The sequence below is a fragment of the Agrilus planipennis genome, unplaced genomic scaffold (assembly GCF_000699045.2).
Source record: "Agrilus planipennis isolate EAB-ADULT unplaced genomic scaffold, Apla_2.0 scaffold4, whole genome shotgun sequence".
Classification (NCBI taxonomy): domain Eukaryota; kingdom Metazoa; phylum Arthropoda; class Insecta; order Coleoptera; family Buprestidae; genus Agrilus; species Agrilus planipennis.
The window spans coordinates 1,073,077-1,089,540 of record NW_020442463.1 but is presented as its reverse complement, the minus strand read 5'-3'; the positions used below and the strand labels follow the sequence as shown (position 1 = coordinate 1,089,540).

At 35.1% G+C, this 16,464-nt stretch overlaps 1 protein-coding gene across 1 annotated transcript in view; it reads left to right on the top strand.

Annotated features, from left to right (window-relative positions):
* The window catches only part of LOC108739427 (probable nuclear hormone receptor HR3), a 39,862-nt gene that overhangs the window by 17,639 nt on the left and 5,759 nt on the right, over positions 1 to 16,464 (top strand). The window contains exons 5-9 of the mRNA XM_025980899.1: positions 4,062 to 4,252; positions 7,265 to 7,594; positions 9,226 to 9,358; positions 11,169 to 11,359; positions 16,046 to 16,318. Of these exons, the coding sequence (XP_025836684.1) occupies positions 4,062 to 4,252; positions 7,265 to 7,594; positions 9,226 to 9,358; positions 11,169 to 11,359; positions 16,046 to 16,318 (1,118 nt within the window). The remainder of the gene's footprint in view (positions 1 to 4,061; positions 4,253 to 7,264; positions 7,595 to 9,225; positions 9,359 to 11,168; positions 11,360 to 16,045; positions 16,319 to 16,464) is intronic.

The following is a 16,464-nucleotide window of genomic DNA, read 5'->3' as shown; positions in this document are numbered from 1 at the left end:
TATAGTCGTTTTTATTGTCAAAAAAAGTGAATATTTTTGGTGGATCGAAGAGAAGACGTAGAAACTCATCATTGTTTGTTTCCTTCACGAAACATTCGAACTGATGCGTACCTATTTCATTTGATAGACAATTTATGAGAATAGTTAGCCCCGAAATATACTGTTTCAGATGGTCTTGAGTAAACAAAAGTAAAATTAAAATAAAGATAGTTATGCTGTTCTGACGATTAAAACATTTAACTAAAAGATAAAGAAGTACTTTCGTTAATATCCAGGATATTTTCGTTAAGTCAAAATCTATAACTGCCCATTTTGAACTATTCGAGTTGAAACTAAAGAATTATTAGGAAATTGGCGGGTTCAAATGTCTATATCCGGATGCATAGTTGGTTGCATACATTGTAATGAAATGTTAGAATATTGAAGAAAAAGGTAATTGTGGGGTGAAAGTTTAAAATTTTATAATCTACAATCTAATACGTTTCGCTTTAGGGTTACAAGGCTTCTTCAGGGCTACAAAAAATCTCATTTAATATGAAAAAAAGATTAACAAAATAGATAGGTTTTTATAAAATTTAATAAAAAACCTTCATCCCAGAATTGATAACCGAAATGTTATAATGTTGAACTTGTTAATATTTGAAGTATAAAACATACATTATAAAACTACGTTATATATTCTGGCTTAGTTCTTTGTTAATATTAAAAACACAGTCCATCATGAAACTGGGACGGATAACTGGTTAGACACTAAAAAATGTAAAAACGTGCATAGTTTAAGAGCGGTAACTTTTAATCATTACTCTATGCACATACCTACCACGAACATTGCAGAAATTTTAACGAAGCGTTAATTACATCGGAAATATAACAGTAACCGTATTCTTAACCCAAGCAGCAATTAAAACTACGTATTAGGCGTCTACGATGGGGTTGTTATACCGCCCCTGTACATTGCACTTCCGCACGAATGTCGCGGTGATGAGGTGATTTAAATTTTACAAATCAAAAAGATTTAAACAAACATGATATGACTTGCATGTACCAATGTGCTGGTCACAGAGGTTATGTTGCGTAATTTTATTATAAAAGGAAAAACAATATTGTAGCTCAATTATTCAACGACAGGACATACGGTATGTTTCACAGGGGGCATATAAAGTTAGTTATGACGTAAGTTCACTCTGCACGTGATTCTTGGGTGCAGTTTATATTGGTGCTTCTCACTACAATTTTTAAGTTTTTTCACATTATCAAAAAAAATATCGGAAGCAGTTCAACTAAAGTCGATCCCTTTGAAGTAGGTATGGCAAAATTAGCAAACCATCGGATAATTAGCGGCAAATTAGCCATGAAAGCCAAAAATTGACCGCGACCGGAAAACCAGTTTGTATGCCAACTTCAAATGAAGTTAACAAAAATTGTAAAATCGGTGAGGAAAATCCTAGACATCTAAACTTGGTTGTACGGCCATCGAGATGAAAAAATGACACCATTAAAAAAAAAAATCGAACCCGAGATAGTCAGCGGTTAAAGAGGCCGGCTCTAACTGTCTAGGATTTTCCAACCGACTTTAGAATTTTTGCTTGCTAACGTCATTTGAAGTTGGTATGCAAACTGGTTTCCGGGTTTTCCGGGTCGTGGCTAATTTTTGGCTTTTACGACCAATTTATGACTAATTTTCCGATGGTTTATATTATTATGCCATGCCAATTTCAAAGAGGTCCAGAATCGTAAGGCATTACCTTATTCTGATAACCGTGTCTCTATTGCGATAACATCACACAAAAAAGGGGGTGAATATTCATGCTATTTTTATATTTTGTTTTAATTATACTCATTGTTAAAAAACGAATATCACCCAACATTTTGCACACGGACCGACGTTAAACTTTTTAAGTAATTAAAATTGCATTTATTTCAGACAATTATAGATATTGTCATTATATTATCAAGTAAAAACGAGATTTTCAGCTAATTTTTCATTTTTTCCTCGATAACCATTTAGTGAATTTGAATAATCTTACGCTAAAGTGATTCTCCAGAGTTGAAGTTACTTATTATAAAAGTTTGAAATTTCTGGTAGCTTTTTTTCTGTTAATAAAAATAAATTTAATCTGTTCGGTTAACGAATCTCCATAAAATGACGTGTAAAATTACAATTTTTTAAAATTTCAATAACTTTTTAACAGTTTAGTGAATCAATTTGTAATTTTTACAGGAGTTTTAGAATTGAATGAGGAACGTTCTTCCAAATTTTTATTTGTCTCATAGCATTTTGACATACCTCCCAAACATACTTAAAAGTAAATTCAATATTCTGTTGCAATTACTTTTTGGACTGGTTCATGCAAATCGCTTGAATGCAATTTTTCAGTAATTCTTTAGTAGAAATTTTTTTAATTAATGGTTTCATATGGATTGACTATTTTATGCAGCGTCATGTCAATTACAAAAGTTAGAATTAAGATGTGTTGAATGAATTTTCGACAAAGGATGCATTTGTTTTTTTTTTTATTTTTAAAACGTTTTAGAATTTTCTAGATTAATGCTTAAAAGTGTGCGCTCGGTTTTAATCAAATTTTAAAGGGATTATGCATTATAATGAACTCCGTGACGCTGCTTTGGTAATTTTTTTAAACTTTTCAATTTATTCATAGTACACATATCTCGAGAGAGTACCTAGTACGTGGATAGGTTTTATAAAAGTTGGGAGCCCTTTTAATTATTCAACGGCGCAAAAACTAATCAATAATGCTCCTGTCTGTACGTTTAAATAATATCGAGCACCTAGTAATTCTGTCGTACTGGAAAACGATCTTGTCTCATACATAGGTAGGTTTCATTTATGAGGAAGTGTAGAATAAACATCTAAAGAGAATTCAAAGAGTTCGCCTGGAAATGTGAGCGAGATGATTGGTTTCTTTTGTGTGACAATGCACTAGCATTTCTTTCTCTCTTCGAAAGCTCAGGGGAATGCTGAAGGCTGGAGGAAGAGCGGTCTGATGAAGCACGGGGACAATCTAGCGTAATGTGTTAGTAGGAATGCAAGGTATTTTCATAGATTTCAGCAAAGATTTTTAAAGCTCGTGCTTAGGGAGAACGCCTTGGGCAGAGCAGTGGATGTGTATGTTATAATATGATTAGTGATGAGCAATGGTTATTCGGTCTTGGTTTCGTTAAAATACTTCTAGTTTTGGTCTGATATAGCCTGTCTTGGTTTTGCTGATATAATCCTCGGCCTTAGTTTTAGTCTTGCGTGCTAAGTCTTGGTCAAGACCAATTTTACTCATCACTAATCAAGATTTATAAAATTTCATTTACATGTATCTACGTTCGAGTTATTTTGGTGTACAAGACGGATCTGACACTTCTTTAGGAAAAATTAAAATTTCATTGGTTTAAAGTTTAAACGACTGTTTGAACTAGACTTAATGTGGATTGGGACGTTGGTGAGGGTAGTATTTAATGGAAACTCTGTCAGAACAAAGACATGAACCATCAGCCGTAGTGGTTTTGCTTGATTACCCGGTAAAAACGCTATTCGGTGAATCTCTAGTATAGATATACATATGCAACTCCTGTTCTGTTAAATAACAAGAACATATTTCTATGAATTCAGTCATATTCAATCTCATATCTGCAGTCAGTATTATGCAGGGTGTACCGATTCGTACAGGTTAAAGTGAAGTTGCCAAGGACGTAAGGGAATCAAATCTCGTCATCAATTACACCTTCATTATTCATAACAAGTCCCGCAAAAACTTACCAAGGGGGAGGAGAGCCCAAATTTTTGGAAGAATGTATAAAAATGTACACTTCCCAATTTCTGATATTTTTAAAATTGCATATTGCGACATGTAAACTATAAATTACGTACAAACAATTATTGTATTTATATACTTAAGTACAAACTATTCTTTTCGTTTTATATACTAATTCTGTAGTTTCCTGTCTTCAAAAAGCCATTTCAGAAACAAATCTATTTTTATGCAATTAGTACAGTGTTTTCGAATTTTTGCGAAAAGTCTTTGTACATTTACGATTGTTAATTATTTCAGGTACGCCTACAACAGCGAGGTCGGTACCTACACGCCAACATATTACACGAGTACAAGCCAAGTGCCGGCCAATTCGATGGGCTACGACATCTCCGCCAACGATGTAGACAGTACAACGGCGTACGACCCTCGGCCGGGTCTCGATAACCTCAGCGAAACGGGCAGTCTTATGACGAACGTCGTGACGACAGGTCTGTCTTATTATTTTTGTTCATTTTTAGTTTCCCTGTTTTAATTTTTACCGTACTAATACTGCTTTGAAATGCATTCTACTTTATATATAATTCTGGGCTTGTACATAAAGACATATAACACACAACCCTCTGGTCACAGATATGCATCTTGTAAGATAATAATTAAAGCGCAGAACTTCCAGGACTTTCCATTATCTTTTCATTTCAATCCGAATGATTTAACGTAAGATATATCTTCCCATGAAAATAAAAAACTTTTGGAATGATCAATCAAACAAGGACCGTTAATTCACACAGTAATTGAAATAAAATTTGGATATAATTTACACTTATAATTTTGGTTGTTTAACATCTTTGAGACGTCTCAGGGCTTTTGGTTTCCCTTCAACACAGTCTCTAAACCATCGGTCGGCAACTGGCGGATTGCGGTTCAGGTCCGGCCTGAACCGCGGAAAGTCAAAAACGACCGCCAAAAATTTTTTGAAGCCGTTCAAATACCTTATTTAAAAAATATTTTTCTGTAGACAGCAAAATAGATACCTCCAAATATAACAAAAGAATAATTTTATAAACCGATATCTCACCCTGGCAATTTCTGAAGTAAGGAGTATATTTTTTCTTGGACCTCGGTAAAGGTTTTTAAAAGTATCTGGACCCCACCTAAAGTTACTTAGTGATGCTTTAAACTCTTTTTCTTGTCGCGACCCACTAAACAGCCAAAAAGTCAAAAACCTTATGATAATCCCTCATTAAATTATTTTAACTTACGATTTAGATAAGTTTTGGCTTGTACAACGATGTGAATATGGAAGTCCAGTAACATAAGTTAGTTTAGGACATTGATCCCTTTCGTTATAATCCTTACTTAATATGCAAAAAAAAACTTCCCCCCTATGGTAGCTTTAAAAACTAAACATAGAAATCGTTTTATCACTGGAAAATGATTTGCTTACGTGTATTTTCAATGATGATGCATCTGAAGAAACATTTTTAAGTGACGAACATCAACCGATCGCATTAAAAATAATTATTATAAACAAAGGCTAGTAATGTTGTTATTACATGATAACATTAATTTTTTTAATACTTGTTTTGAATTAAACGTATTTCAATAAAAGGATGTTTTGTGTACGGGTCTTATTTAGTGAACACATTGCGGCTTCCTATGTTCCTGAACGCGACCCTCATGTTAAGAAACGATGCCCTAAAATAATACCCATACGACTTTTCAGTTACTCAATTTTTTAATATCGATACCCGTTATTGAATGCCTCTTTATCGCATATTACACATTTAAATTTTCAAGCTTTTTATAAATAAATATGCGTACCTATATATATGTAAAAATATACATTATGCTGTAACAGTAGTCTATGTTGTTGAGAATTTTAATCCATTAGCACACCTGATAAATAAAAGCGGTGGTGACTCACAATAACCTAATGACCTTATTCTTATATGGTAAAGTCAGTGGATTTTTATTCTCTTTTTCACGTATACATACATAGATAGCCATGCCGAATCCCTAATTTCTATAAGATTATTTACCTATTCCTTGGAGACTATTCTTTACCATTAAAACCGTTATTTATGACAGCACCGTCGAGTGAGTTAAACTTTTCTCAAAAGTTATTATGCACTGCGCCTTCCTAAATTGACCTCAGTTGTAATCTACCGGAAGAGACCGTATATAATAGGAATCAATTCGTTCTATCAGAATTTCTTCTAAGCCCGAATCGGTCATCCCCTACAATTTCTTCCGCCCTTTTTTCATCCTTCAGTGCACGATTCATTAAGATTTGTGGTGCATGAAAACAAGTTAATTGTTTTAAAATTTCAGCATCTTTCGGCACCCCTTTGTTGTTGGAATGGTGGTAGCCATGCCTTTCCTTTTGTAGCATCCGCAATTTTCTCCGTCACGTATATGTGGTTAAAACCTTAATACAAGACTCATTATCATCATCATCATTATAGACACGCACCTCCACTCTTTACTACCCTGAGCCAATTTCGACATTTCCCTAAAACTAAAACATTCTACATTCTTAACTATTTGTAATGTAGGTCTATCAAGTGGCAGGGCCTATAGGTTTAAACCATTGCTTGGCATTCGCGAGGACACCAGCTCGATTCCGAGTCCGTTTGTTTTGGCCCTTTCTATGATTTCCTTTGATCACTTAGGCAAATGCTGGGGGAGTAATATTCCACAGATAATTTTTCATTCTCTTCTGTCTTCATTTCGTCGGCCTAATCTTTCTCGCCCAACTACTTCTAACCAATCTCACGACTCCTAAAAGAAGACTGAAGAGGGCCTTTCGCCCTAACTTCCGGCTGCCTGTCCACCAGCATTAGTACATAATAGGAATAAACACCTAAAAGTTTATCTGAGTTTACGTCTACCTCTCTTAATTTTGTCCTTGCTTTTAATATGCTTCTATCTCTAACCCTTCATGTCTGGTTAGACAAGGTGTCCTGCCAACCTATCCCACGTATATCTTATTGATTTTCATAGCGCATTCCGTTCTTCTACTTTCTAATACCTTCTCATCCCTAACGTTCTGTTTTCACAGTACCATCATCATCCGCCCTGTAACACTACATTCCAAATGCATCTAACCATTCTATTCCGCGACACCCACCGACCACGTTTCACACCCTTCCGGAACCGTGGTAAATTATTCGTTTGAAAGCATAGAAATGACTTCTTTTTATTAAAGGCCACTTAACCCTGCGTTATCATTTCTTTTGTATCTCTATCGTTCAATTCAACGTGAGTTATCTATCTGACTTCTAATTTTTCGTCTCCTATTTTTATATTTATGGTGCTAACCATCGTACCATCAACACCTTGTAGATTTATGGCGAAAATGTAAATGTTATGTTTTTAGTCCTGGAAAAAAATTGCATATCTGAGTCCATTGGGGGCAGTTATTCATACATGCATACATACATATATACATTGCTTGGTCGTTGTTTGACATGTGATCATTTTCATATGGTGCTGTGTAGGGAACACTAACACAAGTAGCAGTGGTAATGGTAGCGGTGGTGGTAGTGGTAAACAGGGCTTGACAATATCGGAATCGCGCCCGTTCAAGCGACTGACGCAAACGTCGTCGCCGAGTGCCGCCTCCTCGATGTCCGGAGGCACGATGGTGTCGGTCAAACAGGAAGGGTCATCGTCGACCCAGGACACCGTCGTGCCCAATTACGTAGATAGTACCACTTTCGTTAACTCACCTAGCGTACAACAACAATCATCTGTCAGGCAACAACAGACCGGATCGCAAAGTCTACAGCAGAGGAATTCCGAAGATTCCGATACCGTTTCTTTGCCCAGTAAGTTGTGCCTGCTTGAAACAGAACTTACCATAAAAAATGTTCAATTTTTATCTACATATATTAAATCGAGAGACCCATCATCTTTTTAGACAATATTTGTTTGACTTTCTAAAGCAATAAATCCGTGGGAATCTTTGATCAAAATCGNAATTTTTGTTAATTTCCAATAAACAATTTTAAAACTCTAAATTTATTTATTAATAACTTTGCATTTCTCATCAAGTATCTTCATTAAAACTAATTCCACAAAGCAAGGGGCTTAGCAAAAATTTAGACCGCCTCTGAACAAAGTTTAGACGAAATCACTCAAAATTGTTCTTTATTTTTGGAAAATGAAGAAACGGCAATTAATACGAAATTAACTAAGGAAGTTATGAGTTCATGTCTTGCTGCTGAACACGATAATGAGGCGATATAATCGTCGAGAAGCGAAAAAGCTGCGCTCGGATGAATTTACTTCCAAAATGACCTAAGACGATGTAGTCATTCTAAGAGCGTTAGATACGTGAAGGTCAATGGCGCAAAGTGGTGATTTTGTAGCGATCATCATCTAAATTGGTAATTTTGAACGAAATTATAGTCCATTCTGACAACCATGATGCTATATCGGACACTACTTTAATTGAGAAAATATAATTGTCGATAGTTTTTTTAAAAACAATTAACTAGTCGCTTATCGCTTGGTTACACACTTTAGTCATGTCCAAATCAAAAAAAAAAATGAAAAACGCTCATCATAGCTAATTTTAAAACAAATAATAATTAATCTTGTTACGTGATTTAGTTATAATCACCCGTTCAACCTAAATATCTATAAAACTAATGCTTAATACGAATTACGAAAAATTGCAATAAGTTTCACTGATGTCACCTAATAATGATTATTTGAGATAAAAATTAAGCGTCTAAGGAATAAAACTGATTAAAATCTATCCAGTAGTTTTTGAAAAATAAAAAAAAGGAAGTACTTGAAATAATGAAATAATAAAATATGGTTCCTACTGTTTATTTTAATATAAAATTGTGCGCAGGATATAATTACTCCCTTGAAAATATTTTCTGGGATCACTTAAAAATGACGAAAACATATAATTTTTCAAGGAACTAACTGTAAATGAGAATGTGAATTTGTTTGTTTGCTACTACTTCACTCTTTAACTACTCAACCGATCATTACGCAATTTTGTACACACATTGTCAGGGGTACTGGAAAGGACATAGGGTACCTATTATCCAGAAAAATATGCTGTTCCCGGGGGATAGAAAAAATTATTTTATGTGGTCGATGATTTTTGACAACGCGAGCGAAGCCGCGGGTGAAACCCATCATGAAATTTTGTACACACATTTTCAGGGGTACAGAAAAGGACATAGGATACCTTTTATCCAGAAAAGAATACTATTCGTGAGAGATAAAAAAAAAATTATTGTAGGTGGTCGTCGATGATCTTTGACCCGTATTTAGGATATCAACGCGAGCAAAGCCGCGAGTAGAACCTAATAATCTAATAAAAGCAACTTATGTTACGAGTTTTAAAAAAAATTAAAATATAATGTAAATTATTTCTGTTGAAACATACAATTTGACTGGAACACATCATTTAAATGATATTATTTTACATTTTCAGGAAGTTTTGAACTTGCGATATTGAGGATGTCCAGGTATATGGATTTGTCACAGAACTGTGTACTGTATGGTGACACAATGCTGCCTCAGGATGCGTTTTTCACTTCGGACACCGCCGAAATGAAATTGGTTACGTGTGTGTTTGAAATGTCAAAGAGCATAGCAGAACTGAAACTGACTGAGACTGAGCTTGCTCTTTACTCTGCTTGTGTTCTTTTGTCGCCGGGTAAGTTACGACACATCACATACTTCTTTTTTCTTTTATTTTTTCTTACACAGTTATTACACTGGTCGTTGAGTAAGACGTTGAAACCATTAAATACTTCAGTCGACGTCGAATATGCCATTATCTGGTTATTAGCATTATTACTGCCATAGTAGTTAAGTGAAATTACCTTACGCAGCATTTTCCAATCTTTAACATTTCAAACTACTTTACCCCGAAAAGCTTAAAAATTAAGTTTTTACTTCTTTTAAACCCCTCAAATTAATTGATACGCCATATTTTATCAATAAGATTGTATTATAATTATTTAAAAATTATTGTATTGCNTCGAGAGAGTACCTAGTACGTGGATAGGTTTTATAAAAGTTGGGAGCCCTTTTAATTATTCAACGGCGCAAAAACTAATCAATAATGCTCCTGTCTGTACGTTTAAATAATATCGAGCACCTAGTAATTCTGTCGTACTGGAAAACGATCTTGTCTCATACATAGGTAGGTTTCATTTATGAGGAAGTGTAGAATAAACATCTAAAGAGAATTCAAAGAGTTCGCCTGGAAATGTGAGCGAGATGATTGGTTTCTTTTGTGTGACAATGCACTAGCATTTCTTTCTCTCTTCGAAAGCTCAGGGGAATGCTGAAGGCTGGAGGAAGAGCGGTCTGATGAAGCACGGGGACAATCTAGCGTAATGTGTTAGTAGGAATGCAAGGTATTTTCATAGATTTCAGCAAAGATTTTTAAAGCTCGTGCTTAGGGAGAACGCCTTGGGCAGAGCAGTGGATGTGTATGTTATAATATGATTAGTGATGAGCAATGGTTATTCGGTCTTGGTTTCGTTAAAATACTTCTAGTTTTGGTCTGATATAGCCTGTCTTGGTTTTGCTGATATAATCCTCGGCCTTAGTTTTAGTCTTGCGTGCTAAGTCTTGGTCAAGACCAATTTTACTCATCACTAATCAAGATTTATAAAATTTCATTTACATGTATCTACGTTCGAGTTATTTTGGTGTACAAGACGGATCTGACACTTCTTTAGGAAAAATTAAAATTTCATTGGTTTAAAGTTTAAACGACTGTTTGAACTAGACTTAATGTGGATTGGGACGTTGGTGAGGGTAGTATTTAATGGAAACTCTGTCAGAACAAAGACATGAACCATCAGCCGTAGTGGTTTTGCTTGATTACCCGGTAAAAACGCTATTCGGTGAATCTCTAGTATAGATATACATATGCAACTCCTGTTCTGTTAAATAACAAGAACATATTTCTATGAATTCAGTCATATTCAATCTCATATCTGCAGTCAGTATTATGCAGGGTGTACCGATTCGTACAGGTTAAAGTGAAGTTGCCAAGGACGTAAGGGAATCAAATCTCGTCATCAATTACACCTTCATTATTCATAACAAGTCCCGCAAAAACTTACCAAGGGGGAGGAGAGCCCAAATTTTTGGAAGAATGTATAAAAATGTACACTTCCCAATTTCTGATATTTTTAAAATTGCATATTGCGACATGTAAACTATAAATTACGTACAAACAATTATTGTATTTATATACTTAAGTACAAACTATTCTTTTCGTTTTATATACTAATTCTGTAGTTTCCTGTCTTCAAAAAGCCATTTCAGAAACAAATCTATTTTTATGCAATTAGTACAGTGTTTTCGAATTTTTGCGAAAAGTCTTTGTACATTTACGATTGTTAATTATTTCAGGTACGCCTACAACAGCGAGGTCGGTACCTACACGCCAACATATTACACGAGTACAAGCCAAGTGCCGGCCAATTCGATGGGCTACGACATCTCCGCCAACGATGTAGACAGTACAACGGCGTACGACCCTCGGCCGGGTCTCGATAACCTCAGCGAAACGGGCAGTCTTATGACGAACGTCGTGACGACAGGTCTGTCTTATTATTTTTGTTCATTTTTAGTTTCCCTGTTTTAATTTTTACCGTACTAATACTGCTTTGAAATGCATTCTACTTTATATATAATTCTGGGCTTGTACATAAAGACATATAACACACAACCCTCTGGTCACAGATATGCATCTTGTAAGATAATAATTAAAGCGCAGAACTTCCAGGACTTTCCATTATCTTTTCATTTCAATCCGAATGATTTAACGTAAGATATATCTTCCCATGAAAATAAAAAACTTTTGGAATGATCAATCAAACAAGGACCGTTAATTCACACAGTAATTGAAATAAAATTTGGATATAATTTACACTTATAATTTTGGTTGTTTAACATCTTTGAGACGTCTCAGGGCTTTTGGTTTCCCTTCAACACAGTCTCTAAACCATCGGTCGGCAACTGGCGGATTGCGGTTCAGGTCCGGCCTGAACCGCGGAAAGTCAAAAACGACCGCCAAAAATTTTTTGAAGCCGTTCAAATACCTTATTTAAAAAATATTTTTCTGTAGACAGCAAAATAGATACCTCCAAATATAACAAAAGAATAATTTTATAAACCGATATCTCACCCTGGCAATTTCTGAAGTAAGGAGTATATTTTTTCTTGGACCTCGGTAAAGGTTTTTAAAAGTATCTGGACCCCACCTAAAGTTACTTAGTGATGCTTTAAACTCTTTTTCTTGTCGCGACCCACTAAACAGCCAAAAAGTCAAAAACCTTATGATAATCCCTCATTAAATTATTTTAACTTACGATTTAGATAAGTTTTGGCTTGTACAACGATGTGAATATGGAAGTCCAGTAACATAAGTTAGTTTAGGACATTGATCCCTTTCGTTATAATCCTTACTTAATATGCAAAAAAAAACTTCCCCCCTATGGTAGCTTTAAAAACTAAACATAGAAATCGTTTTATCACTGGAAAATGATTTGCTTACGTGTATTTTCAATGATGATGCATCTGAAGAAACATTTTTAAGTGACGAACATCAACCGATCGCATTAAAAATAATTATTATAAACAAAGGCTAGTAATGTTGTTATTACATGATAACATTAATTTTTTTAATACTTGTTTTGAATTAAACGTATTTCAATAAAAGGATGTTTTGTGTACGGGTCTTATTTAGTGAACACATTGCGGCTTCCTATGTTCCTGAACGCGACCCTCATGTTAAGAAACGATGCCCTAAAATAATACCCATACGACTTTTCAGTTACTCAATTTTTTAATATCGATACCCGTTATTGAATGCCTCTTTATCGCATATTACACATTTAAATTTTCAAGCTTTTTATAAATAAATATGCGTACCTATATATATGTAAAAATATACATTATGCTGTAACAGTAGTCTATGTTGTTGAGAATTTTAATCCATTAGCACACCTGATAAATAAAAGCGGTGGTGACTCACAATAACCTAATGACCTTATTCTTATATGGTAAAGTCAGTGGATTTTTATTCTCTTTTTCACGTATACATACATAGATAGCCATGCCGAATCCCTAATTTCTATAAGATTATTTACCTATTCCTTGGAGACTATTCTTTACCATTAAAACCGTTATTTATGACAGCACCGTCGAGTGAGTTAAACTTTTTTCAAAAGTTATTATGCACTGCGCCTTCCTAAATTGACCTCAGTTGTAATCTACCGGAAGAGACCGTATATAATAGGAATCAATTCGTTCTATCAGAATTTCTTCTAAGCCCGAATCGGTCATCCCCTACAATTTCTTCCGCCCTTTTTTCATCCTTCAGTGCACGATTCATTAAGATTTGTGGTGCATGAAAACAAGTTAATTGTTTTAAAATTTCAGCATCTTTCGGCACCCCTTTGTTGTTGGAATGGTGGTAGCCATGCCTTTCCTTTTGTAGCCACGTATATGTGGTTAAAAACTTAATGCAAGGCTCATTATCATCATCATCATTATAGACACGCACCTCCACTCTTTACTACCCTGAGCCAATTTCGACATTTCCCTAAAACTAAAACATTCCACATTCTTAACTATTTGTAATGTAGGTCTATCAAGTGGCAGGGCCTATAGGTTTAAACCATTGCTTGGCATTCGCGAGGACACCAGCTCGATTCCGAGTCCGTTTGTTTTGGCCCTTTCTATGATTTCCTTTGATCACTTAGGCAAATGCTGGGGGAGTAATATTCCACAGATAATTTTTCATTCTCTTCTGTCTTCATTTCGTCGGCCTAATCTTTCTCGCCCAACTACTTCTAACCAATCTCACGACTCCTAAAAGAAGACTGAAGAGGGCCTTTCGCCCTAACTTCCGGCTGCCTGTCCACCAGCATTAGTACATAATAGGAATAAACACCTAAAAGTTTATCTGAGTTTACGTCTACCTCTCTTAATTTTGTCCTTGCTTTTAATATGCTTCTATCTCTAACCCTTCATGTCTGGTTAGACAAGGTGTCCTGCCAACCTATCCCACGTATATCTTATTGATTTTCATAGCGCATTCCGTTCTTCTACTTTCTAATACCTTCTCATCCCTAACGTTCTGTTTTCACAGTACCATCATCATCCGCCCTGTAACACTACATTTCAAACGCATTTAACCATTCTATTCCGTGGCACCCACCGACCACGTTTCACATCCTTCCGGAACCGTGGTAAATTATTCGTTTGAAAGCATAGAAATGACTTCTTTTTATTAAAGGCGACTTAACCCTGCGTTATCATTTCTTTTGTATCTCTATCGTTCAATTCAACGTGAGTTATCTATCTGACTTCTAATTTTTCGTCTCCTATTTTTATATTTATGGTGCTAACCATCGTACCATCAACACCTTGTAGATTTATGGCGAAAATGTAAATGTTATGTTTTTAGTCCTGGAAAAAAATTGCATATCTGAGTCCATTGGGGGCAGTTATTCATACATGCATACATACATATATACATTGCTTGGTCGTTGTTTGACATGTGATCATTTTCATATGGTGCTGTGTAGGGAACACTAACACAAGTAGCAGTGGTAATGGTAGCGGTGGTGGTGGTGGTAGTGGTAAACAGGGCTTGACAATATCGGAATCGCGCCCGTTCAAGCGACTGACGCAAACGTCGTCGCCGAGTGCCGCCTCCTCGATGTCCGGAGGCACGATGGTGTCGGTCAAACAGGAAGGGTCATCGTCGACCCAGGACACCGTCGTGCCCAATTACGTAGATAGTACCACTTTCGTTAACTCACCTAGCGTACAACAACAATCATCTGTCAGGCAACAACAGACCGGATCGCAAAGTCTACAGCAGAGGAATTCCGAAGATTCCGATACCGTTTCTTTGCCCAGTAAGTTGTGCCTGCTTGAAACAGAACTTACCATAAAAAATGTTCAATTTTTATCTACATATATTAAATCGAGAGACCCATCATCTTTTTAGACAATATTTGTTTGACTTTCTAAAGCAATAAATCCGTGGGAATCTTTGATCAAAATCGTTCAATTAGAAAGAAATGTTCATTATTAAAATACACTTTTTTCTTCAAATAGTTGACTTTATTGACAAGTATTCTAAAAATATTTATAATAAAAGCTGCATTCTCGCTGAGCTTTGTACTTCTTTAATTTCCATTTTTTCTCGTCTTTCGGGATATATTTAAATATTTTTTTAAGAAATTAAGGCTTTTGTGGCTTAGATTATCTTTACAATAAAATAATCAATGAAAACAACTACTTTTATGGTAAGATTCTCATGAAAGCTTCGAGTTATTGGTGGAAATCGGTATGATCACGATATGACATATATAAGTTTAGAAATAAGCTGTGTAAAGTGCATGAATTTAAAAGTAAAATGTTCGTAGATTACTTAAAAACTACTGATATAAAAGTATCTATTTGTTTATTATTTTATTTACTTATGGCTTTTATTCCTACAAATATGAAGTTCACTTATTTACAATGGACGATCAGTCAGTCAATTTAATCATCGCTTAATCACTGCTGTACATTTTGGTGTCATTCATAAATACATTAAAGGCAGAACACTTTTTTACTGAAACACCCATTACTACTAACTGAAGTTGCAATATTTTATATCCATAGTAGAACAAAACTAATTTGTAAATACATACCTAATTCAAAAGGAAAATAACTTAATCTCTAAATATATCTAATATAAATAGTCCAATGCAAGCAAACATTTGCATTTGGTAATAGTCGATTTTTGTGAAATTTAGAATCATGTTGCGTCAGTAATGAATGGAATAAAATGTTTCCGCCATCAGATTAATTTTATTGGTGTAGCAGAATTTTAAATTTCACATAGGTAGACTACAAAATAAGGTTAGTACGAATCAATGAACAATCATCTCTCATCATACATTGCAAACCTTAAACATAGAAGAAATGCTTCACTTAGTTTTAGGTTTTATATTAACCTAGGGTGCTTTATTATATTGATGCTAGTTTTTGGGTTGTAATCAATAGGAATTTTAAAACTGTTAATCAGACTACAAAATTTTTATATGGATGAGTATTTTATATCACCCGATTTTTTTTGTATGTATTTTAAAATTTTGTTCAAATCGTTCACTGTCTGAATCGGATAAGGTCAGAAAATTAAATTCTTTTCTTTCAACTGAAATTCGATAAAAGTCGATATTTTGATAGGGTGTGACAAGCATTAATCATCGTTTCTGTTCCAGACCCAAGTCAAATATCCGAACTTTTGGCGAAAACGATATCAGACGCACATGCCCGCACATGTCTTTTCACGCTGGATCACATTCACGAGATGTTCCGCAAGCCGAACGACCTCTCGCGACTGCTTTATTATAAGAACATGGCCCACGAGGAACTTTGGCTCGAATGCGCGCAAAAATTAACCACCGTCATACAACAAATAATCGAATTCGCCAAAATGGTACCCGGTTTTATGAAGCTCTCGCAAGACGACCAAATCGTTTTACTAAAAGCAGGTAAGAAAGTATTATAAGTATTATTATCATCATCATCATAAGGTCGTCAGTCCTAAGACTGGTTGGACACGCGCCTCCACTGTTTCCTATCCTGAGCTAATCTTCGCATTTCCCTAAAACTAGAACAGCCCACATCCATAACTATT